We start from the raw sequence: 27,875 nt of genomic DNA on the forward strand, positions 1-27,875 counted from the left end.
ACTCCAATTGCACTGATTAAGAAAATGTTACTCAATACGAGAAGTACTTCAGCACATAGGAAAACAGAATTAGACCTAAACAGCAGCTACAGATACAACCACTCACTGCACATCTGCAGAGCAACTATATAGAAAGTATTAAAGAAATATTACTCTTCTCGCCTCTCATTACCCTAATGCATTCCACAGGAGGTGTTCAAAATAATTTCAGAATTCATTAACATCACTGATTGCGTAGGTGAAAATGCAACTACTGAGTAATGCTGATGTCTCATTTGTTTAAAAGTCAAAAGACCTATGCCCTTCTCGGAACAAAAAGAAACCATCGGAATACCAAAATATTGCAAATCACAGTGCCTAAACTAAGCACCCTAGGACTTCTCCCTTATTATTATGGCCTCCACACATCTCTAAGCCTTACGTCTTGGATACCAGTTTCCTCATGGCTTAACCATCAATCTATTTCTCTTCAACACCTACCTTATCCCACCCCTTGCATTAAATCAATACTGCAGTCTCAATTCTTTCAATTATGCAACTAATGCACAGATTATCTTCAAGAACCTTAAAGGAGGCTAGACCCTGAGGATGCTCTAGCCAGCATTATCCGCTATCACAATATCAACATCCTCTCTTATGCTGATGACACGCAACTCAGTATTTCACTCATTGACAAGAAGCCCAGTACCCGGATCAACTTCAATGCTTTCATGGCAGTAATTGCCCCCTGGATGAGGACCAACTGTCTAAAACTGAACACCGACAAGACCAAAATTGTGATCTTCAGGAACAGCACATCACCCTGGGAACGCAGCAGTCAGAATTCCTTTTAACCTCCTACGAGGCACTCACATCACACCACATCACAAGTAGCTCCACTGGCTCCCCATTCACAAAGTAGTACAATTCAAACTGTCGTGTATTTCTATAGGTTCTGAATCGATCCCCCTATTCCTGACCCTATTCTGGTTAAACTACCTAGCTAGTTAACTAACAGTCAGCCCATGAGGCAAGAAATTCCCCATGATGCAGATACCGTTATCTGACGCAGTCACACTACGGCACAGGAACGTGTTATCTGATTAGGTCATAACGCTTGAGATCTAATTAGACAAGCGATATTCCTCCAGCCCCTGATAAGGCATACGACGTTCTCATAACAAATCAAACCTATGACAACCTGGATAATCCGTGCGGCCATTGTTTTGATTTCACAGAGAACTTTAGTAAAGAATGTGCTAACGAGCAAGTCGTATGACATCTTTATTGACGTACCTATGTCCATCCTTACGTCAATCCCGGCACCTTTAAGGTATAAATATTGCCGATCTTGCCCTATGCAAGACACACGCGTGGTGACAAGACGGAGCAGCCATACTTGCCGAAGCCGAGAGCAGAAGCAGACCCCGCAGGCAGCAGCCCCGCCTTCCTGACGCGCTGAGAGACGCGCTGCTATCTCAAGCCGAGAGACCCAGCACCGGCGCTTCCGGGTAGCCCTCGCAGGCAGCCTGGAATATCGAGAGCAGAGAAAGAGATACCATTCCTCATTCATCCTAAATTCCAGGTACAGAACTGAATAACCCCTCCTAGAGAATTCTTTAGTTATTCACTTGGCAAAAACAAACTTAACTTAAACTGTAACTTTCTATTCCCGCCCACGCATTAGACTTAGGTCAGGTACACGGGGTAGGCGTATTTAGAAACACCAGTTGAGCACGTTTAGTCAAATGTATATGTGTATGTAAATATATTTTAATCATTTTAAACATCATATGGCTCAGAAACCATATCAATGTTTTTACAGTATTATTTTATACTATTGCTTCTAATGTATGCACTTTACTTAACTATAAGTATCGCAATAATATCGATCCATTTCTCTTGTACGAGAAAAGAGACTGATCAATAAATAACATCTTTTTATTGAACACGCCCGTCTCTTCCTTTTCTCTACATTCTGATGAGACTAAGAATGCACGTACTGACTGAGTAAAATAATTGCCTTGTGCTCACACGACTCTTGAGATTGACTCTTGATTAGGGGAGAGCAAAGTTGTCATGTTCTATGGTTGTCAGAAACTAAATCCCTTCTTGTCTAATCAGGGGAGTTAATCCTTCCTTGAACATTCGAGAAAGTTTCTAGCGAACTCTGAGCTTAGCTGGCAAACCCAAAAATTAAGTCTAGTATCGACAGTAGTAGACCTAGTTAACGTCTGGCCTAGGCCTTTACTGCTGTAGGTACTATTCCAATGCGCAGAGCCTATTGGGAAAATAGGAACTACACTACATGGCGCCCAACGCGTTTGGAAAGGGCGATAAAACTAACGTAAGACATTTAGAGTAACTCAGTCGTGCTTTCTCACTCAGACCCCTTTTCCCAAATACTCCAAAGACGTCTGGAGTGGGTGAAAGGTTATAAAATCCTCCAAAACCTCGCAGGAGGGAACTCCTATGTATGGTTCTTGGTATAGTCAACGTTGAAGGATAAAACAGTTCCAAAATATTGTGCACCTAATCTCTGTTTCCATAAAGAAACCTGATCTGCAAATAAACATAATACCATCCTGTCTGTAAAATGGGAGACAGTGATGGAGAAAGAGAAGCAGTTAGATTAGCGGCTGAAATAGCAGCAGCTGATAATGCTGCACTAGATGCGGACGCGGATATAATACTCATTCCGGTCGCCAAAAGGAGATCTATAACCTTAAAACTTATAGAAAATGGACTGACACCTAGAGGTGGCACAGTCATATTCGTAATCGAGGCACACGAATATCGGCAGACAGAGGTATACTATACATGGATACATTTTCCAGCAGCAAATGCTGTAACAAAGTACTTCCACTATTACAAAATAGAGGTTCCTCCAGAAACGTACACTCCTTTCGAGGAGGTGGAAGTACCACTCAAATTCCAAGAGCATTTGCTCTTATTTGATGGCGCCCTAAAACATAATAATCACATTACAAGGCTCGGTCCTTTAGGAAGACCAGGAGCAACGTGGCCGGTCTTAGCCGGATACACACCACATCCAGACATCGACGAGATGCCTGCACCAGAGCTATTAATACAGCTAAAACAACTACTAAAAATTCACAGACAATTAGTTCAGTATGTAATGCGGACTTCTACAATTCAGCCAGCGATTAAACTACCACAGCTGACCTCTCACCAGGGGAACACAAATAAAATTACACCACAGAACATCCAATCCTGCCTAGGTAAGGTTCCAGCTAAACGGGAACAGATACCATTCTGGTTGGCACAGAAAATCACCCAAATAGAGGCGGTGTTTCCTGACACCACCCCGCTAGAAAAACACAGGATTCTGACTATATGTCTCCCAATGGGAATCGCACCACACATTGAGGACTGTGACACTTGGGGTACAGTCTTTGCTTCCATCTACACAAAAACGCACGGTGTCCCATCCATTTCGGTGATACCAGATGTGCTAAAACAAATTCAAGATGAATACGGTCCAGAACCTGCTTTAACTCTTGGTATGAAATTACTAAAAGACTTCAAGCAGGTCTTGGCTATATTACTAGCCAACATAAAAGGTGAAGCAGCAAACGTGGCGATCCGCCAGAGGTTAAAAGAGACAGATATAGCAGACCAACCAGCTGAAATTGCCAGAATCATAGAAAAATCCTATGAAGAACTAGGCAGAGATAGTCTAGGTGGAATACCAGTAAAACCGCAACTGACTACAAGTCCAGAAAAAATATTTTTTAATAATAATAATTCACCAAAAAAGAACTGGGATGGAAACAAACAATCCAATCCAAAAGAAAAGAAATTCCAGTCCAGAGGAAGGTCTCCTAGGCGAAGAGAGAAATCTCCAAACCCGAGACAAAGGTCACCTCAGAGTGAACCCTCTGGGAATAGATATAACCTTAGAAATAGGGATAATATTAAAAAACCTGATAGATATCAAGACATTGATACACGTCCCTCTCAATCTTTTCAGAATTCCTCGCAGAAATCGGAAAGAAGAGGACGATCAGAAGAGCACGCCAAGTCCAAAGACAAGGAACCTGCTCAACTGAAAAAGAAATCACAATTTCCAAAAAAGAAGGTAGCCAGTATCAAGGTAGTTAACAATGCCGAGAATACTGAGGACACAATTGAAAAACGGAGAGTGGGCTCAGACAATGCTAGACAGCGCAGCAGAGGTGAGCATAGCTCGCAAAGTCCTTATGAATCATCTGGAGACAGTGGACACGAATGAATACCTTCAAGTGGAAACTGCAGATACCAGAGTTAGCAAGCCCCACAAAATATACGAGATAACATTACGTATAGAGGGAGATAAGACTAGGAAAATAAGGGGACTATTTTGGGATAACCTCTCAAAGGGTTATGACATCCTTTTAGCTGAAAAAGACTGGCCACCAGAGTTTGTCAGGGAGTGCCCTCATGGCGAAGAAGTAATTATGCCTGCCTTCTCGAATCAAATACCGATTCATAAAAAATACACACTTGCTAGAAAGTGGGCAGTGGCCTTAGCACCTGCTTTATATAAAAATCATGTAGGATGGGATGAGGATTCTCCTCCTCACAAAGTCCAGTTAAAATCACAACCAACTGCACAAAGGCAGTACCCAATTAAGCAAGAAGCTAAAAAACAAGTAAATGAAATACTAGATCAGCTAGAATACCAAGGGGTGATTGAAACTTGCACCTCACAAATGAACAATCCTTTGTTTCCGGTCTCCAAACCAGACAATTCGTACCGTCTAGTTTTGGATTACCGACACCTTAACACATGTTGCAAAACTTTTGCAGTACAAAACTCACACAGTGCTGCACTAATGAATAACATAGTGCGCAAAAAATACAAAACAACCTTGGACATCTCCAACGGATTCTTTTGTCAAAACATAGCACCAGAGAGCAGATATTTAACTGCATTCTCAGTAAATGGCACTCAAAAACAATTCTGTCGGTTAGCCCAGGGGTACAAGAACAGCCCGGGGGTATTCTCAGCGAGAGTAACAGAATTACTACAACAATATGATGATGAAGCATTATCTTATGTCGATGACATTTACTTAACAGATGATGACTTGGAAACTCACTTGAAAAGAGTGAACACCATAATACTTGGTTTCGCTGCAGAGGGTTACAAATTCAACTTCAAAAAGTCCAGAATTGCCCATCTGAAAATTCAGTACGGAGGATATGAATTATCAAGTATTGCCTGGTTGACAGTCTTTTAAGAACTAGAAGAATTACAAAATCTAAAATATGAAAAAACGTATCCTCTGCCAATCGACATTCTGCCTCTAAGACATTACGCCTGTGTAATCTATACAGACGGACATGCTCAACCCTCCGTTTGGGGAGAACATGCATACAATCCCACATGTGAGATTACAAAAGAAGTGTGGCACGGAGGTAAACTAAGACCTCTATTAACAAAATCACACTCAGTAGAAACTAATTCAGAACTACAAACTGAAATATTAGCTTTGAAAATGGCGCTAGATAATGCGGATCGCGAATTACCGACACTTATAGTGTCAGATTCATATTTCTGCGTCAAAGCATATAACAAGGATTTGCAGACATGGATTCAGAACGGTTACAAAGATGACACAGGTGCACCAATAAAGCAGAGACTTCTCTGGGAACAAGTAGCTCTTTTGAAGAAAGAACTACCAAAGACTCACGTGACTCACTCACTGAGTCATCAACGTGATGGCGTTCACGTTGTGGGGAATTCATTGGCTGAGACAGCCGCAGCGGCAGCCACTAAATCGGCTCCCGTAGATCGAAAAAAGCGTACATTAAAATACATTGACGGCGAAACATTGCTGGCGGTGAAAACGTCATCAAAAGGCGACTGCTCAGCGTTACCGATCAACTATCCACTCAATTATACATACATAATCGATGCAAACTCCGTCCCTTTTGCTCGAATCCCTGGAGTGGGGGATAGAGTGATTCCAAACATGGACAGGAGAAACTTGTTAATCGCAGACGCACACATGGGCGAGGGTCACAGACACCTTAAATTAAAAGATTCTCTGGAAGAATTACAATCACGGTACTGGTGGCCAGGCATGAGCCTGCACTACACCATGTTTGTAAAAAACTGCCCAAACTATAACAGAGATCGCAGTGGGGAGAGAAGCAGTTTAATACCTCGTCGTATCAAGGCAGATAATATTACCAGCAATAAGAATGGCTTGCGATTAACATACACAGGCTAGTTCCACTTATAATGTAGATCCACAGCACTCGGCTGACGTCCGGACTGTTATACAAGATTTGCGAGTCTAAATGGCATATACGCTAAGAGCATGCTACGTTCGACCAATTTTTCTTTTTCTCAGGCAATCCAGCCTGGGGGGGGAAGGAATGGCCAAATGAGCACAGCCCAGCGGGAATCTTCTCACTTCCTTCCTGAGGGTATGGGATGGTGTAAAGAAAAAACCAAGACAGAAAGCAATCTATAATAGAAAGGATATTAGGTTCGGGAGCTGGGTGGGTCAAACATCTAATAAGTGTCCAACGTAGTCTAAATAACTTGCCAAGAAATTCTCTGAAGGGATTCAGTCCGTACGAATTATTATTCGGAACTAGGATGTTGATCTCTGACCTTGATAGTCAGACTTCAGTGGTAACAGAAAAAACCTTTGATGTCAAAGACCGTTTGGCTATTTTGCAGGACTTAAACAAAACAAGAAAAGACCTGAGCAACATACAGTTGAAACAACAGCCAACAACCACTGAAGAATCACCACCTGTCCCAGCAAGACCTGTCTGGATTCCAAAAATCGGGGATCTAGTCAGGGAAAAGATCGCGGTAAAGAAGGAATTTGGGCCTTCTTACAGAAAAGCAGTTCCTGTCTTGTCTGTCAACGGGACAAGATCAGTTGTACTACCGCCACTTGCTGGAAAAAAGGAGAACCGAGTTGTATCAATCGACCTGGTAAAACCACAACATGTGGCCAATAACAAACAGTAGGCCAAGTGGACTCCCGATAAGTAGCAGAACACCAAGGTTTGCTACCAGTACAGAGGTCCTAACAAAGAGGCTCATCACTTTCGAAACGCCTACAGAAGAACAACAAGGACTATGCAACAATGCAATAGAACTTAGACCTCTGAAAACCCAAATAAAGACATTTAGCAGAGACACACCAATCTATACTGAAGTACCAAGTGAAAATGCAAAAAACAAAAATCCTGAACCAATTGGAACAATTGACAGAACTGCATCCGGTTACTTCATCAACTTCGATGATTCCTCTGAAGGCTTCAGCGAACAAAAGACACAGCCATCATCAAAATCCTTTAAAGACAAAGCAAAGGAGCTTTTGAAACAACTAAAAGAAACATATCTGATTTCTCCATGGATTGAATTTTGGGTGGGTTTTGGTGCATTTATCCTCATACTTTGGCTCATCATGGTATTTACCTTGGGACGCTTCATTGAGGGAAAATATGCTAAAATGGACACAGCAAGTCAGAACATCAACTTGGTCCTCAAACCACACACATCTTCACACGTCGAGAAACGAGAACTTTCTTCAGAACTTTCTTCAGCCAACTTCACAGCAATTCCAATACCTGGTGGGGTAGCCTGGGACAACACTGACTATGAAATTTATGGTCCGGTCGAGATCCTGAAATATCCACACCAAATCAAGATCTCTTTGAGTGACTTTGCAAAACCAAACTCATTTGCTGATGATTGGGACTTTGAAAGTATTAACAATATGATGTCTGACTTAGTAATGTCTGCTAAATTTACAAAACATGATTATTTGCAGGGTTCTACAAATTATGATAGTATGTATTGCTATAACCACTATGGTAACCATTTCTTGCATAAATCTGCACAACCTAGAAATGTTTTAAGTTATAATCAATGGGAACATTGTGCTACACCTCCAAAAGGGAGCTCTAGAACCGTATATGACAAATATTCATATTTTTCAGGTTTTAACATAACTAATGCTGAAACATTTTATTACAAATTGTCAAACAAGACAGGGATGAAAACCATGATAACCAACACAAAATTGATATATTCAGATTCTTTCTTTGAAAAAATGAATACTTTTGGATTCGATTATTGGGACAAAAATGTTGATTTGAAAAGTGTTTGGGGCACAAAAGAATGGCAAGTACAGGGTTTAGAAGCTTTGTTTAGAGCCTGCATGATCCCAGAACAAATGATATTTTTAAATGACACTGTTCAACAAACCACCTGTCTTGGCTTAGCCAAAATCAAAGATTTAAATAACCCGTCTATTCCAAAGCCAACAATGTTTAGCAATAACTCTGATACAGATGAAGAAATAGACATAAACCATATACTTAACCAAAACAGAACAAATCCTGATTGGAAACAATGGTTGATCTGGCCCACAGATACAAATAACTGTCAAGATAGATTCCTGAATAAAACACAGGGTTTCAAAATGACCAGGCCAGACCCTAGATATCCCCAAAGACATCATCCAGGGATAATAACAACCTACAGTGTGGGCAAATTATGCCTTCAATGGCTACAAACTTCCACACTGCCTGAAATTAAGCAACACCTAACTTTACTTACTGATGGTGCTGACTTGCGTGATTTCATAATGGGACCACGCAAACAGCGTCAAAAGCGTTTCATAGCAGCCTCTGTATATGCAGCATACAATGAGGCCTGGAAGGTTACTCAAATTGAGACAGCAGAAAGAATACGGGAAATTGACCGTATTAATTTGGAAAAATCACTTTCTGTAGTGGACAATGGGTTAATGACTCTGTCCTCCAGAATTTTTTCATTGGACAGCATTGTGTCTTCAGCAATCGATATATTATCGCAAGACTTACTATTATTACAACATGGTCAGTCACAATTGCGTTCTATTGTACAGCTTGGTTGGACGTTACAAAATCTGCGTTCAGGCTATGTGCCTTGGCGTTTAATCAACACAACGTCACTATTCCAAATCTTTAACCTTACTGATAGACAAATCGGTATGGCGCAGAAGGGTGCTGATTATACAATCTTGAGCATTGAAAAACTAGAAAGATTACCAATGACAATGTCAGAACGACCTGTCAGTGAATGGATAATACACGGAATCATAAATATTCCAATCTCAACCTTCAGGTTTCAATACTGCCAAAAATATATACAGGCTGGCATGTACGAGAAATTGGGAAAAGGGTACCTTAAAACAACTTGGAACCTGCCCTATTCACATGCATGTGTCAGTAACAAAGGACAGAAAGTGTTTCTTAGTGGCAACAATTGTGCTATGTCACTGAGCGGCACGCTTCTGTGTAACGGTATTAGTTTGCACGGAGCCTGTGAAGGGAATTCATACAACCTTTCATGTCACCAGCAAGGCGCACCTGCAACTGAAATAGAACCATTCTTTCAAAGACTCTATAATGGGAGTTACATTCTTATTGTAGACCGCAGATGCTGTAGTCTTATGCCCGGGACTCCTTATCTCGTCACTACGACGGCGAAGGTCAAGTGCTGTGGACGTTCTTTGTTCCCCAGCTCCTTTCCAGACAGGGAGGCAAGGGCATGGCCCGGTCTGAAAATTACTTCTATTCGAATAGACACTTTAAGCAGAATGAAAACAGTGCTTCTTCAGACGCCTACAAGGCTCACGTCATCTAAAGAAACGTATGATCTACAAGTCGCAAGGACGACTGCAGAGATACATACATTATTATCAACCAATTCCCCCGTACAATTCGCGGAAATCCTGAGCGAAATCTTAAATATTTCTGATACCACAGGGGTCTCAAAGGTATTTAAGACAGTATTTTCGATGGCATTAACACCATTCAAAGCCATACTGGGTATTTTTCCAGACTTCGTCCATTCGATTTTTGGCGGACTTCCCCTGATCCTAGGACTAATTGCAGGAATCCTATTCCTGGTCCTTATTTTTCGTTATGGCAACCCATGTCACAGAACAAAATCTCACGACAATGGAAGATACGATCCTAGCCATTGGATACCGGGACCGGATATCAAAAATCCTGGGACTCTCCCGGCTTAGAGACCTAAACATGACTTGGTTTCTATCATTTCGACCAATGTGGCAAAGGTGTGTTTTACCTGTACTAAGGTGTCTGCTATGCGGAGAAGAATGCGTGTTAGACACCTGTCTGACGCTACAATCGGATGCGCCAGTGGATGCAGATACACTGTTGGTTCCTACCAAGGTTCACGCACTGTGCTGCCCTCAAAGGCTGCCAATTCTGATGACGGCATTCCTGGAATCTTCACCACTGCGATTGAAGAGTAGTGAAGTTCAAGATGAAAGCAGCATCGAACAGGTACGACCTTCTGTCAGCAATGCAAATCAGAATGTCAATGATATGATGTTCTCTCCGGAACAGAAATAGAGACTTTTGAGTAAACTCGCACGCGGCGTTCCCTGAATTCGGCCTTCAACTTTAATAATAAAGTCACATGAACAATTACAATCCAGTTCACGGACAGCAACTTTTTTCAGCAAGCCCCTAAAATATTCTTCTATATATTTTTTCCCGGGACACTGATCTTCTGCTTAAAGTAAGAAACTATTCCTAGAGAACTAAGATTTCTATTTTTTTAGATTCTTTATAGACTTTATATAGACTTTAGCTGCCCACTGGTATGTTCACAATATATTTTATGTGATGAAATGGTTTCGACTTTTTTTCTGTATAGCCATATTAAGAGCCATTTCATGTGTATTTCTCACATACCAACAAACAATAATGCATAACAATGCGTGTTTACTTTTGCATTTGATTCATAGCTTAAGTGCATACGATATATATGACTGCAATTTTTCAGTATATTTGAAAATTTCAAAATGCATTTATGTATTTTGGGGTGGTAAGGTATACACTATACTCTATAGTATGTTGTACTATGTTATACTATGCATAGATTAGTAGATATGACCATAGTTAGCGTGGAGTGGGTGTCGTGTATTTCTATAGGTTCTGAATCGATCCCCCTATTCCTGACCCTATTCTGGTTAAACTACCTAGCTAGTTAACTAACAGTCAGCCCATGAGGCAAGAAATTCCCCATGATGCAGATACCGTTATCTGACGCAGTCACACTACGGCACAGGAACGTGTTATCTGATTAGGTCATAACGCTTGAGATCTAATTAGACAAGCGATATTCCTCCAGCCCCTGATAAGGCATACGACGTTCTCATAACAAATCAAACCTATGACAACCTGGATAATCCGTGCGGCCATTGTTTTGATTTCACAGAGAACTTTAGTAAAGAATGTGCTAACGAGCAAGTCGTATGACATCTTTATTGACGTACCTATGTCCATCCTTACGTCAATCCCGGCACCTTTAAGGTATAAATATTGCCGATCTTGCCCTATGCAAGACACACGCGTGGTGACAAGACGGAGCAGCCATACTTGCCGAAGCCGAGAGCAGAAGCAGACCCCGCAGGCAGCAGCCCCGCCTTCCTGACGCGCTGAGAGACGCGCTGCTATCTCAAGCCGAGAGACCCAGCACCGGCGCTTCCGGGTAGCCCTCGCAGGCAGCCTGGAATATCGAGAGCAGAGAAAGAGATACCATTCCTCATTCATCCTAAATTCCAGGTACAGAACTGAATAACCCCTCCTAGAGAATTCTTTAGTTATTCACTTGGCAAAAACAAACTTAACTTAAACTGTAACTTTCTATTCCCGCCCACGCATTAGACTTAGGTCAGGTACACGGGGTAGGTGTATTTAGAAACACCAGTTGAGCACGTTTAGTCAAATGTATATGTGTATGTAAATATATTTTAATCATTTTAAACATCATATGGCTCAGAAACCATATCAATGTTTTTACAGTATTATTTTATACTATTGCTTCTAATGTATGCACTTTACTTAACTATAAGTATCGCAATAATATCGATCCATTTCTCTTGTACGAGAAAAGAGACTGATCAATAAATAACATCTTTTTATTGAACACGCCCGTCTCTTCCTTTTCTCTACATTCTGATGAGACTAAGAATGCACGTACTGACTGAGTAAAATAATTGCCTTGTGCTCACACGACTCTTGAGATTGACTCTTGATTAGGGGAGAGCAAAGTTGTCATGTTCTATGGTTGTCAGAAACTAAATCCCTTCTTGTCTAATCAGGGGAGTTAATCCTTCCTTGAACATTCGAGAAAGTTTCTAGCGAACTCTGAGCTTAGCTGGCAAACCCAAAAATTAAGTCTAGTATCGACAGTAGTAGACCTAGTTAGCGTCTGGCCTAGGCCTTTACTGCTGTAGGTACTATTCCAATGCGCAGAGCCTATTGGGAAAATAGGAACTACACTACAAAACTTCCCACCCACACTTTTAAGTCACTGCATGACATGACCAACACACATCAGCAATCACATCTGCTTTCACAAACCTTGCTGACATCACATCTCAGCTCATCTGGACTTCCACTTCCACAAATCCCACAAATACATAAAACCAGATCTGTCAGTCGAACCTTGTCCTACATCGCTCCGAATGCATGGAATTGCCTACTGCTATATATGAATGAATGAATGATTACATGCTTGTATAGCGCATGGCTACCCGAGGGCATCCCAGCGCTTTAGACCAGACATGATTCACCGCTCACTGAAAAAGAAAAGTCTTCAACCGCTTCCTGAAGGCAAGATGGTTGGATTCCAGCCGGATACAATCTGGGAGCTGATTCCACAATTTGGTTGCGTGAAATGAAAAACATCGGCCACCCATACGCGTCCGTTTGACCCTGGGAACTATCAGCAAGGTTTTGTGATTAGATCTGAGAGATCGAGGGATATGATGTTGAAGAAACATGGGACGTAGAAGGGCCGGGCCATTGTCAATGGTTGACTTGTGGACCATACACATGGCCTTGAACCGGACCCTCTCCTGCACCGGCAGCAAATGCAGATATATATATATATATATATATATATATATATATATCAATATCACCGAGGAGGATATTCTGGCTCTGAGCCGATGTGAGTCTAGACAAACCTAGGGCTTAGTTGGACTACTAAAAAAAAAAAAAACTGTTCTTCAGCTTCTTGTGGGATTCAAGAAGTGAGGAGGAGATATATATATATATATATATATATATATATATATATATATATATCTCCTCCTCACTTCTTGAATCCCACAAGAAGCTGAAGAAAGGTATGGAAGCATGAGGTGGTGACTGCATTGACTTGGGTGGTCATGTTGAGTTTGCTGTTGATGATAATCCTAGGTTCTTGACGTGGGTGGTGGGAGTGGATGTCAGTCCTAGCACTACTGGCCACCAGTTGGAGTCCCAGGGTGATGTGCTGTTCCTGAAGATCACAATTTTGGTCTTGTCGGTGTTCAGTTTTAGACAGTTGGTCCTCATCCAGGGGGCAATTACTGCCATGAAAGCATTGAAGTTGATCCGGGTACTGGGCTTCTTGTCAATGAGTGAAATACTGAGTTGCGTGTCATCAGCATAAGAGAGGATGTTGATATTGTGATAGCGGATAATGCTGGCTAGAGCATCCTCAGGGTCTAGCCTCCTGTAAGGTTCTTGAAGATAATCTGTGCATTAGTTGCATAATTGAAAGAATTGAGACTGCAGTATTGATTTAATGCAAGGGGTGGGATAAGGTAGGTATTGAAGAGAAATAGATTGATGGTTAAGCCATGAGGAAACTGGTATCCAAGACGTAAGGCTTAGAGATGTGTGGAGGCCATAAATCAAGAAGTGAGGAGGAGATATATATATATATATATATATCTCCTCCTCACTTCGTGAATCCCACAAGAAGCTGAAGAACTGTTTTTTTTTTTTAGTAGTCCAACTAAGCCCTAGGTTTGTCTAGACTCACATCGGCTCAGAGCCAGAATATCCTCCTGGGTGATAGTGTGCTCTACAAATCTACATACCTACCTACCAGGAAGGACTTTTACTCTGTTACTGTAAATCTTTGCACATGTCTGTCAACCACCTTAAAATCATCCTGACCCTTAATCTACTACAGAGCCCTTTCCCATCAGACACAGATTAAAGTTAGGAATAATCCCACATGTAAGCATTAATTTGGCACCTCAAACTCCCTCTGCTTTGAAATCAGCAATGAATGCGGATACCTCAAACACAAACCTTCTCTAAACTGGGTTTCCCCACAGAGCTGAGGCTAAAACCTGTACTGCATAAACTGGCTTTGTGTAGGGACATCTACAGACACTGCAAGGATCCAAAACTCATCAATAAGAAAGTTCCTACTTCTTAAACCCTATGATCACATTACACTGGTTTGTTTTATCATGCACATGCCTCCAGTCTCACTAGATCACTCTTACAGCTGTATATTTAACACTTAAGTATTCAAGGAATCAGAAAGGTTAATCTAACAAACGTTCCACACCCACCTCCCTAGATGAAACCTCTGCTACAAGCACTCTAGCAAATTAAAATTCCATGCTTCCAAAAGAAAAAAAAGCAGACTCTGAGGTTGTTCCCTCTCAATCCAAGCCAGAATCTGTTGAACTCCCCCAAACCCCAAATCAAGATGACAAATTTGCAAAAGCATATAGCCTTTTAGAAGGCACTATAAATATGGCTCTTCAAGCTTTGCAACCCCAGAGTGATCCTCATCTATCAATAACCATTAAAATCAAGCTATCCTAATTGCATGCTGGGTAGGATACTCTTTTCATCTACCAGGAATATTAAAATACTACACATGGAGGCTGGGCAGATGCACTAGACAGGGTTGCACCTTGTCCCCAGAGCTATTTGTGCTTGCAATGGAACCGCTGGCTTGTAGGCTAAGGTTGGAACTCAGACCCTGGGGTATCCACCTGGTAGGCACCTATGTGTTTGGGCTAGAATGAGAAATCGACAAATTGTGATGTTTAGGGATCTGGCTGGCTAACTGCCTAATGGCCCAATACAACCTCAACATAGGGAGAATGATGGGGGGCCTGCGTCGGTAACTCAAGTTCTGAAAACCCCTACCCCTTTCTTTTTTGGGACTTATATTCTTGGCTAAAATTGTGTCTTTGCTGTAATGCTTGTAAGTATTGTGCAATATATTGGGCCTGATCCCTCCCGATACATTTCTTCGGTTGGGTAAACTACTGTGTAAAATAGCATGGGCTGGCAAGAGAAGCTGAATAAAGGTAGACATCCTAAAGCTCCCCTGGGTGGAGGGAGGGTTGGGCCTGTATTATGCAGCCAACCAACTCCAGCATGCTGTGAACTGGGTTGATGACCCCTCCAAACAGGAAATGGTCCTCCTGCTGGACATGCACAAACAATATACTCTACTGGAACGGTTTACAATGGGAAAGGTGGTCCTGAAGTATCACCTGTACCTCATCTGCTTAACAGCAGAGGTGTGGTGCAGAGTGGTTTGTAAACTATGTTGCAGGGCACCATTTGCGGTGAATATGCTCCTTTGGGCTCCGAAACCATTCTCTGTTCTGTGCGCATATATGGCCTATACAACATGGAGAAAAGATGACTGAGTGTTCTGGTGATCTGTACTTAAATAACAGACTAATCTCCTTCACGCAGTCACAAAAGCAGTTCAGGTTGGGTCCTTGGCAGTTCCTCCACAATCTCAGATTAGCGCGGTGCAGGGGGGGGATTTGTCGCTCTTTCGCGGATAAACTACAAGCTTTTATGAGGCAGTTGCTGGGGTTGGTGGCGTACTAGAACTTGATAACACCCCTGTATGCAGCTTAGGGCTGGATAAGGGTGGACACCACTACTGAGCTACAAAACGATGGGGGAAGATTAGCCAGATTTGCTAACTGCGTGGAGGAGAGCTTGCGAGCAAGTCTAGCAGGTCCCCCTAATGCCAGATATAAATTAATACAATTCCACTATTTACATGGGACGTAGCTGACGCCGGACAAGCTGACTAAGATCTACCCTGCCAGGCCAGCAACAGATGTATGCTCCCTTCTGCTGATTTTTAGTATATGATGTGAACATGTCCACCGCTGGTGGAGAACTGGAGGGTGGTGTTAACAGCAATTTCGCACATTGTGAGGCTGGCAGTAGAGGGCTCCAATAAACTAATTGATGGGGGTGGTTCTGCGCCGAAACCGCCTTAAAATGCAAGTATGTATGCTGGCGCTTGGTGTGGTGCTTACATGAAGGAGTGTCTCAATAAACTAAAAGGGATTAGAGATCCAACGGTAGCAGCTTTGAAAGCGGACTTACTAGAGTGAGCACTGGCAGGTGAACAACATTTTAAACTCATCCGAGGTATGACAGGGTTGCGGCGGATCTAGTGACATAGGGTGAAATGCTTGCTAAGATTAAGGACTCATCAAATGGTAGACCACAATGAATGGGAACGACTGCTGCTATGAGGACAACACGGACCGGTGGATATCTTCGGGGGGTACAGGACCTCTGCTGGTTGAACAAACTTTGTGGCAAGGTTATTGCTTGGTCACATGCCTTCAAATGATGAGTATGTGCCGGTTTGAAAAGTTAATAAAAAGTAACGTTTAAAGAAAAACAAAAAACAAAACAACAATGTAAACCCGGACCTACCCGTTTCTTCCTATAATCTGCAAGTTGGGAAAGGCCGACCACAGTTGCAAGAGCACCTCCTCCAAAAAGAATGGTCCCCTTCATCATCCTTCGAAATGCCATATTTCACTGGAACAGAAGTAAAAGAGAATCGATATGGCATGATTTTTTGGAACATGAATTTGCAAACAACATAGATTGAAAAGAAACGTAATGGTACATTTAAGTAGAAGAATAGTACATTAGTACATTCTAATGAACAGTTAGGAATTTGGTTCAAATAGGGTCAAAGTTACACAGCTTTTCTAGCATTAAGTTCTACACATACATTTTTTAGGTCAGGCGTCTACCTAGACTATTGTATTGATCATTAAACTGGGATTCACATTTTGCTTTTGTCCACCACAGTACAGAGCTTCAGGCAATGGATCAGCCCACCTTCTCACTGGCTCCCTTCACTTTGAGCGATTGCTCACACCTGGGCACATTGTTCGCATCCACCCAAAATGGTCCTTATTCCTCAATGATGAAGGTGGTTTAAAGTATGGCTTTATTATATTTATTTTTATATTGACTTTAAATCTCAGTCACATCTTTTCTCCTATATGAACCAAAATCATCACCTCCTACCTATCAAGCATCTGCATGCGGCTCCCCTAAAACTGTCACATCACCCCCTCATCTAAAAACCAGACTATGACCAGAACGATCTCAACTACAGTAACCAATCTCAACTACAGACCACAAACTAACCTCCCTATACTTGCCCAAACCATTGAAAAATGTGTGCTTGCACAACTCAACAACCATCTTGAACAATACAACTTGCACAACACCTTCCAATCTGGGTTCAGGAAAGGCTGCAGTACATAGACTGCAATACTGAACATCATAGATGACATACATAGAACTCTGGATGATGGCCAGGTCTGCCTCCTAATCCTCTTGGACCTCTCGACTGCCTTTGATACTGTCAACCACAACATCCTCCTAAACACCCTCTCGCAGGGCGCAGGCATCAATGGAACGGCACTTCAATGGTTTGCTTCTTTCCTGAACCAACGATCACAGCTAATCAAACTAAACAAATCAACCTCCAATGCAATGCCAATCTCACAAGGAGTCCCTCAAGGGTCAATGCTGTCTCCTGCCCTATTCAACCTCTATATAGACCCCCTTGCAATGATCCTGAAACAAGCCAGAATTGCCTATCATCTCTACGCAGATGACACCCAACTCTACATGAAAATCTTGTTAGTCAAAGATATTCAACACTTATTTAAGCGATGAATGGCTGAAGGAAACTCTGCATCGTTCAATCTTGGGTGTACAGCAACCATCTTAAACTCAACCCCAACAAAACTGAACTCCTTTTTCCTTTTCATCCAACCCAAAGAAAAATACTTTCCCGTAGATATTGGGTTCAACAAATATCTGGAGATTACACTTGACAGACAGAGCATGAAAAAGCATATTAATGACGCTGCAAAAAGTGCCTTCTACATGCTAAAAAACCTTGATCTTCCATCTACACTACTGTCCAATGTAAATTTTCTTTATATATTGTTTATATCTATTTTTATTTATTCCACATGTAACTCGTGCATTTGCTGCTGTTCTAACTCTTTAAAGAATTTATATATATATATATATATATATATATATATATATACACATATACATATATATATATATATATATACATATACATATATTACCTACTGGCGATAGCCAGTAGGTATATATAGTTAGGATTTTTTTCCTATGGGATTTTTGAAAATTCTATGTCTAATAACTTTGGCGTTTGTGGACGGAATTGGCTGAAATTTTCTGGAAAATGGAACATTTTGTTTCTGAGCAGCCCCTGAAAATTTGGGGGGGGGGGTCGTCAAGGGGGGGCGAGAAAAAAGGGGGGTCCCAAAACGAGTTTTTACAATGCAATTTTCCATAGGGCGGTTGGCCTCACTTTTAGCTCGAACGGCTGAATGGATTTCCACGAAACTTGGCAAAATTGTAGGGACTGGTAGCCCGATGTGCCTTTTGTAGGTCTCAATATATGTGCTCCAGTGGATTTTGAGTAAATTAGGTAAAAAAAAAAGATATATATCTAGAGCCGCGCCCCGGTACGCGTACCGGGGAGCGCTTCAGGCGCGCCACGCGACTTGCGCACGGCAAGCTGATTGGTTCTCGGGTGTCTGTAAACATTCGAAACAGTCCGCAGCGGCCGCCATCTTGTGTCTCGGTGGGATTGAGACACAAGAGGTGGCAATCCTCCGGCCAGGGCTCCTCAGAACACCATGAGTCAGGCTCTTTGCGAAGGACTCGCAGACTTTTTCCTCGAAAAGATCAATAAACTCTGTGTCTCCTTCCCCAAAGGGCCAGCCCCCATGTCTCCCTCCACTAGTCCTCCTGAGTTTCCGTCCTTTCTTTCTTTTAATAAGCTCAACCAGGAGGATGCTATCAGGTTACTTACCCTTTGCAAATCCGGCGCCCCCTCCGATCCTGTACCCGCGAAACTTATGGGAGAACTGGCGCCTTCTCTAGCCTGCTCCTTCCTCTCCATTTGGAATGCCTCCCTACACCACGGCTTCTTCCCTACCACCTGGAAGGAGGCCTTGGTGATCCCCATTCTAAAAAAAGCGGACGCAGATCCCTCTGTTTTTTCTAATTATCGCCCCATCTCCCTCCTCCCTAAACCCGCTAAAGTCCTGGAAAAAGCCGTGCAGCTGCAACTTACGGAATATCTAGAAACCCACTCTCTGCTGCATGGATCTCAATCCGGATTTAGAGCCGGATTTAGCACCGAGACGGCTTTGCTGGAGGTTTCCGAAACAATTCGGGAGTGTGTGGACAGGGGCGAGGAGGCCATGTTGGTCCTCCTCGACCTGTCCGCAGCTTTCGATACGGTCTCCCACCCTATCCTCCTTGATCGACTTAAACAGATAGGCATTGGTGGCACTGCCTTCAACTGGATCAAGTCCTTCCTCTCGACAAGAAGTCAGAGGGTACTGCTGCGACCCTTCAAGTCAGAAAACAAACCTCTGTCATGCGGGGTGCCACAGGGTTCTGCCCTCAGCCCCCTGTTTTTTAATGTTTATCTTGCCCCATTGGCCGACGTTGTGGAGTCCTACGGAGTCAGGGTGGTCTCTTACGCTGACGACACTCAGTTGGTGTTTTCTTTCAGGGACCACTCTGACTCCGCATTCGCCAACTTCCGCCAATGTCTCACCAACATCAGTATCTGGATGACCGCCAATCACCTCAGACTGAATGCAGACAAAACGGAGGTACTGTTTTTCAATCAGAGAGCGTCCATTCCCTCCTCTTGGTGGTGGCCCACGGCGCTGGATCCTGCCCCATCCCCCGTTCACTCGGCTCGGAATCTGGGTTTCCAGTTTGACGACTCCCTGTCATGTAAAACTCAGGTTAATAAAGTTACCTCTGCTTGTTTCCTGAAGTTGCGCATGATCAGAAAAATCCTTCCCTACCTCCCCCTGGATTCCCGCCGTACTGTTTGCCAAGCCCTCATCACGTCCCACCTGGACTATGCTAACAGCCTCTATGCAGGTGCCCCCCAGTACTTGGTAGACCGGCTGCAGATTATCCAGAACGCTGCAGCCAGACTGATTGGCAACATCCCCTACCGCCAATCTGTTTCTGCCTATCGGAGGGAACTCCACTGGCTTCCAGTGGCCAGCCGCATCCAGTTCAAAGTCCTCACCCTCACCTATCGAGCCGTTAACGACTGCGGACCTAACTACCTGAAAAAACGTGTCTCGATATCCCGCTCCACTAGATCCTTGAGATCCAATGACCTTCGCCTCCTGATCTCGCCCCGTTTTAAATTATCTAGAATGGGTGGCAGAGGGTTCAGTGTCATCGCTGCCAAGCTGTGGAACTCCCTACCAATCGAGCTGAGATTCTGTTCTTCCGAATCCATCTTCCGAGCCAAACTCAAAACCTGGCTCTTCTCCGGACTCTGAATCGCTCTCCAGCTCTTTCTTGCTACTCTCCCTATTCCACCTGGGAGGCTCAGGATTTTAGCGCCGGGACACCCCTTCGGGGGTAGCTGCGCGCTCTATAAACTACATAAAATAAAAAATAAATAAGAATCAAAGGGGGGAAATTAGCAAAAGGGGGCAGGGTACACCCCCCTGACCCCCTACTTTTGATGTGGGGGCCATAAAAGGCTCCCGCGGGTAAAAAAAAAAAAAAATAATATCGATTTTTGCGGGGGGGAGCGCCCGGTACGCGCACCGGGGAGCTTACGGGGGAGCGTACCATGGAGATTAAAAATGACAGACTTTTTAAAAAAAAAAAAAGCTTCTTTTTATAAATTGGAGGTAGTTCTGAAAAGAACTTTTTTTTGATTTTGTTGTTTTATATATTTTTTTTTGTTTTTGTTGTTTTATATTTTTTTTTTTAGACTTTTTAAAACAATTTTATATTTTTTGGGGATTTTTGTCAAGGGAAAAACAAAAACAGGGATTGCAAAACTGCTCAACAGGAGCAAAAATTTTTTACAATTTAGGGACTGGCAGAGCAGCGGTGTTGCTGCTTCTTTAGGGCAATCAGTTCAACACTCTGCTCCCCATAGCAGAGCAGTTCGTCACACTCTGTGCACAAAAATTTGATGCCTGCAAACACCGGCTGAATGTTAGGGACCATTCTTCCACGGGGTGGTCCCGAAGGTGTTGCTCCACCAGTGGAGGTGCTGCCGCCATCTGTTGGTACATTCCGTGCCAGCTCTCGGACACTCTCCCTGGCAAAGTTGTTAGGGTGTCTTCTTTTGACATGCCTGATCAAAATAGCATTCCCAAAACTATATTTTTTCAGAGGATTGCCTCTGGATAAACTACTCCCACATATTTTGCAGGTTACTTTGGGAGCGTTGACTTTTTTCTTTCCTTCAGGGATGTCGTAAAATTTCCAGATGAAATGGGTTTTTTTCTTTTGCTGAGGAGGGTCCTCATCTAAAAATCCATCTGAATCACTGCTGGATGACTCTCTTGCAGCCATTGCTGGAGATCAGAAAAGTAGGAGATAGAGTAGACAGAACAGCTCTTGCTCTCTCCAAGTACAAAGCAATAGTGAGAGAAATGGGTGGGTTTCACACAATTTGGAAAATAAAAAGTTCTGAACCAATGAAAAGTGTTATTTTAAAGTCACATGGTTTGACGCGCTTACGCTACGCGCCCCGGGCGTGTATCGTAAGCGCATCGGGGCGCTTACGTTGCGCGATCGTATGCGCTTCCGGGTGCGCTTACGCGGTGCGTCATAAGACGCATCTCGTGGCTACGCGATACGTGTCTTATGACGCAAGGCGTGGCGGCTACGCGATACGTCACGATGTTGTTTTAGTTCGCGGCAATAGCGCTTCCGGGACGCGTATTTGTACGCGCCCCGGGGCGCACCGCAAGATTGCGCTTACCCGTGCGTTCACCTGTCCGCGCCCCGGGAGCTTACAAAAAAAAGTATTAAAAAAAATTATTAATAAACATATAAAATATATTTTTGGATTTAAAGAAGAATACATTTTACAGCTATAGATATTAGCTTTTAAAAAACCAATGAAATTCACTGAAAAAACCATAGGTTATAGACCATATATAGTTAGGAATTAGCATTTACAAAACCTTGAAAATTCACTGAAAAAAACATAGGTTATAGACCATATATAGTTAGGAATTAGCATTTAAAAAACCTTATTTTACTCACACAAAACCATTGAAATTCCATATATAGTTAGTTGCACTAACTATATATCGCGCACCCGCAATCCACTGCTGATCATGTCACATATTACATCATTCATGACATGGTCAGTGACATCACTGATGACATCACTGATGACATCTCAAATGACATCACTGATGACATCACTGATGACAACATCCAGTGACTGTATGTTTCTGTAAAGTTAAAATATGTCTTACATATTGAAGAATGAGTGGATGTATAAGTGTCTGGATGAAGGATTTAGTAGGTGCGTGACTGACTGTATGAGTGAGTGATTAAATGTGTCTCACTGAATGCATGGGTTAGTGACTAAACTGTCTTAATTTGTGCATCATTATGTCTGTTGTTCTGTAAACTGCTGCATGTGTTGATCAGTAGCTATACGAGAGGCTATATGTGTTATTAATTGGTTGCCCAAGTATTTCTATGGGAGATTGAGTTTGTGTGGGGGTGGCTGGAAGGTGTGTGACTCTATGCATAGATGTGTGAGCAGTTTATTCACTAGGTGTATGAGTTCAACAGTGCATGTGGAAACAGCTACATGGGCAGTTGACTGTGTGCATGAGTGTATTGATGAGTGAATGGATATCTCAATGCTACATGTCATAGTAAGTACATATGTAAAACACAGTACATGTGAGAGTTGGCATATATAAATAACTGTGCATGAGAGCCACTGAATGAGTGAGTGGTTGTATCGATCATTGTGAACTTGTATCAGGGATTGTATAAGAGAGTAAATATGTGTTAGTATATGTTTCAATAAGTAAGGTGTGTTTAACTGTATAGTTGAAGAAATGGAGGTGAGATTGTTTCTTTGCATGACTGACTGGGTGTGTGAGTAACTCCATGGATGAGTGGCAGTGTGTGAGTGTCTGTATACACTGAGTGTATCTAAGGTTATATTAGAGTCTGAAGAGGTTTATCGTATTAGCACAAGAATGATGTCAAATGAGATGTCATCAGTGATGTCATCAGTGATGTCATTTGAGATGTCATCAGTGATGTCATCAGTGATGTCACTGACCATGTCATGAATGATGTAATATGTGACATGATCAGCAGTGGATTGCGGGTGCGCGATATATAGTTAGTGCAACTAACTATATATGGAATTTCAATGGTTTTGTGTGAGTAAAATAAGGTTTTTTAAATGCTAATTCCTAACTATATATGGTCTATAACCTATGTTTTTTTCAGTGAATTTTCAAGGTTTTGTAAATGCTAATTCCTAACTATATATGGTCTATAACCTATGGTTTTTTCAGTGAATATATATATCACAAAAACCAAGGTTGCCCTCACGGAGTTATCACACACAAGGAGGTTACTGCACACGCACCACCGGCAGCCGCAGACACCAGCCTGCCCTCATGCCTCGTCTGTTTTGGCCATTGATCACTGGCAACAGAAAAGCAAGGATTAGCGGATTTCAGGTGAAACTTTTCAATTTTATTCATGATACAGTCCCGCCCTAATGGGCGTCAACCACTGAGGCATGATGGATATAGTAGTCCATTAAATTAGTACCGGACTGTAGTTTCTTCCAAGCCCAAATGGGTACCACTGAGACCTGCAAAGTTCGTATAGTTCCCAACCTGAGAATTTAAGCAAATACCACCACAGTGGGTCAAGGTTCATCGGGGCAAGCAGTTAGGCGCACCAATGTAATCCGATGGCGAGGCCCCCCTCGTTCTTTTACGGTGCTCGTGTTGTCCAAGCACCAAGATCTGCCATTACAGCAGCGGGACTCCTCCACGGCTGGACTAGCCGTATATATCACAAAAACCAAGGTTGCCCTCACGGAGTTGTCACACACAAGGAGGTTACTGCACACGCACCACCGGCAGCCGCCGTCACCAGCCTGCCCTCATGCCTCGTCTGTTTTGGCCATTGATCACTGGCAACAGAAAAGCAAGGATTAGCGGATTTCAGGTGAAACGTTTCAATTTTATTCATGATACAGTCCCGCCCTAATGGGAACTATACAAACTTTGCAGGTCTCAGTGGTACCCATTTGGGCTTGGAAGAAACTACACTCTGGTACTAATTTAATGGACTACTATATCCATCATGCCTCAGTGGTTGACGCCCATTAGGGCGGGACTGTATCATGAATAAAATTGAAAAGTTTCACCTGAAATCCGCTAATCCTTGCTTTTCTGTTGCCAGTGATCAAGAGCATACCAGCGCTCGAAACGCGTATGGCCAAAACAGACGAGGCATGAGGGCAGGCTGGTGACGGCGGCTGCCGGTGGTGCGTGTGCAGTAACCTCCTTGTGTGTGACAACTCCGTGAGGGCAACCTTGGTTTTTGTGATATATATATATATATATATCACTGAAATAACTCTGACCGGAGTTGATTAATTTCTTTCTTTAGGCATAGATCAGACACAAAACAACAGAAAGAGGCCGCGAAACCAAAAAGGAAAAAATCCACGAGGAGGCGCAAAAATAGGACAGGAGGGAATGGAACTCAGATCAGGAACAAAGAACAAGGAAAAATACAAACAGAAGTAAGATGCGATCCAGCCACTGTATCAATTTTACCAGTTTGGTGCTCTCAGAAGAGGAAAACAATATATTAGCCTTGGGTCTATCGTTCTGCAAGAGAACCAATTTTGATTATAGCCAGACCCGCGTTGACTTTTTCAAGTCCGTGAGAAAACTGAAATTAAGGAAGTTCTTTTTCCAAAGAAACCAATCTACAAACATACAGGATATCCCGTATGTAACGTTACATTTGGAATTGGGAGATTTGCATACCCTACATGAACTTCATGAACTTGAAATAGAATGTGAAGGCCTGCAGCCACTAAGGACACCAAGAGAAACAGCAGGGGTCTTTGGACTGGATATTTACAGAGGCATAAAGACGAACTTTAAACCATCATCCACATTTGTACCAAATGTGCCAAAAGATTTGATTGATTCTTTTTCTGATGCTGTGATTAAAGATTTGAAAGATCTAGCTTTGACATCAAGTAAGAATTTTAAAAAAGAAAACAGCTATCATGACAGAAAATATAATCAGGTCATGGAATAAATAAAAAAAGAATAAGGACATAGTGGTCCAAGAAACAGATAAAGGAGAGAATATGGTCTTTTGGCCACTAAAAATGTACAATCCGGAAGCAAAACTACAACTTAGAGACAACAGTTGTTATGTAAAGGTCCCACACAGTAAACTCTTTGAGGTGAAAAATATATTCCACAAAGATCTTGCAAGTTGGAGGGGACTTGGGATGATATCCCAAGGTGAATACTTATATCTAAAGGTTGACAATCCTGTGACACCGATTTTATATTTAATCCCCAAAAATTCATAAGAATAAGGAAACCCCACCTGGCAGGACTATCAATTCTGCCATCAGTAGCCTATTTGAAACAACCTCCAGATATTTGGATCACTTTCTGCAGTAGTTTGTCATAAAACTTCCTGCATATATATACAAGATACCAGAGATTTTTTAAGTAAAATTGAAACACTGACCTGGAAAGACACGTGCCTTTTAATCACGCTTGATGTTACTTCACTATATACGAGCATCGAACATGAGACAGGATTGAATATGATGCGTCACTTCTTGGACACAAGACATATTTGCTATCATCAGCATTCAAGAATGCTAATTGAAATGGGAAGATGATGTATAGAAAATAACTGTTTCATGTTTGGGAATGAAACCAATAAACAAGTTCACAGGACAGCCATGGGCACCTGCTTCACCCCCAGCTATGCTAATCTGCACATGGGCTGATGGGAGGAGCATGTGGTCAGGGTTGATTACGCAAAGGAGTGAAATGAGATTGTGATTGTGGGAAAGAGGTTTATTGATGACCTTTTTATGGTCTGGGAAGGATCAGTGGAATCTGCAAAATGTTTTGTTTGTGAGCTTAACAATAACACACTAAATTCGAAATTTACAGATACCATCGACCGGTCCCTAGTAACATTTCTAGACCTAGAAATCTATGTAAAAGACAATAGATTACACACACGCACATTCAGAAATGCAACGGCAGGAAACTCCATCCTGCACGCGGGCAGTTTTCACCCAACAAACTAAAAATGAGCATCCCTTCTGCTGAGCATCTCAGGATGAAACAAAATTGTAGTGAGAGGCAGGCACTAGAGGATGCTCAAAATAGCCTAACTAGGAGATTCCCAGAAAGGGGTTACAAAGATCAGGTTCTGAAACAAGAATTACAAAAGATCAGTGGTATCAACAGAGATGTCCTACTAAAACGAAAAGAAGGAAGAAATAAAAAGACCGGACAATGAGGAAATAAGGCTGATCACTGGGTACACTGCCTACCACACAAAGGTGAGAGATTGTGTGAGTAGGCACCGTCACCTAATAAGAAGTGATCCAATGCTCACTACAGTGGTAAAACGGAGGCCGCAGTTGACTTTTAAAAAAGCTGAATCTATGAGACAAGAGCTGGTAGACAGGAGTCCAGAAATAATAAAACTGGAGAGTTGGCTGAGGGAGAACCCGGATTTTTATAAATGTCAAAAGTGTAGAGCCTGCACAATTACCCAAAATGCCAAATAAGTCATGTTCCCACTAATGGCAAATCCATGTAACATTAGATGTTTTTTGAACTGCCAAAGTGACCATGTAGTCTACAACTTACACTGCTCCTCCCCAAAGCCATATGTAGAAAGCACCATTCACATGGTCCATGTTCGCTTTCTCCAACATATGTGGGCAGTCAAAAACAATGACAAAACGTATCCTGTAGCACGCTACATAAATGAGATCCACAAGGGCAAATTAGAAGATCTAACGTTTTTTGCAGTTGACCAAGTGGCAAAAATGAGAAGAGTGAGAAATAGAGAGAAAATTGTGACAGTTAGAATCAAAATACATAATGCTATTTAACACCAGAATCCCGTTGAGTTTGAATACAGACGAGGACTTGCATGTGCACCTAGGCCACTAGTAGTATCCAGAGTAGATGACTCATTTTAACAACAAGCTCCTAAATACTTAATGAGATTGATAAATGGGTTAGATGTGTTGAAAGGAAGTTGCAAAATAATCCAAAGAAATGGTATGATTTTAGCATTTGGAGTCAGGGTCAAAATATAATTTACCTATTTAGTTAAAGGCGGGGTCATTGGAGACTATTACAGAAGGTCATTGTGAAGATATATTTTAAAACGCACTAGCATTTGTTCATATTGTCCAGGGGTTCAATATTTCCAAATTGGTGATAAATAATGGATCAATTGCTGGTTAAGCACTTGCACTTTATCACCGTATGTCCTGCATTGACTACAAGTTTGAATATGCACTTCAGAGTAGAAATTGAAAGAAGCACTTTAACTTACACCACTTCTGACATAAGGACGGTAAAGTCAACATTGTGTATTTATTTATTCAATACTCATATAGATGATATGAAAATGAAGATACTAGTTTACAATGCACTTGCACTTTATCCTTGTTGACTGGCCGAAGAATGCTTATTAGAGGTTTTCAGTTTTGGAAACGTATGAAATGCATATGATTTTAATGTGTAGTTTTATGTTTTTAACATTGGAAACCCTTTTTGATAATTTGAATGCACATTTTAATTATTTACATGATGTCTATGTTT

General features: G+C 42.1%; 1 protein-coding gene across 3 annotated transcripts in view; it reads right to left on the reverse strand.

Moving 5' to 3' along the window:
• Positions 1-27,875, reverse strand: part of GPD2 (glycerol-3-phosphate dehydrogenase 2) — a 1,236,906-nt gene that overhangs the window by 1,032,946 nt on the left and 176,085 nt on the right. For all 3 annotated transcript variants that reach the window (XM_078681716.1, XM_078681715.1, XM_078681717.1), the window contains exon 2: positions 16,546-16,653. In XM_078681716.1, coding sequence (XP_078537842.1) covers positions 16,546-16,647 — 102 coding nt within the window. In that variant the 5' untranslated portion in view covers positions 16,648-16,653. The remainder of the gene's footprint in view (positions 1-16,545; positions 16,654-27,875) is intronic.

The sequence above is a fragment of the Lissotriton helveticus genome, chromosome 3_1 (genome assembly GCF_964261635.1).
Source record: "Lissotriton helveticus chromosome 3_1, aLisHel1.1, whole genome shotgun sequence".
NCBI classification, from domain to species: domain Eukaryota; kingdom Metazoa; phylum Chordata; class Amphibia; order Caudata; family Salamandridae; genus Lissotriton; species Lissotriton helveticus.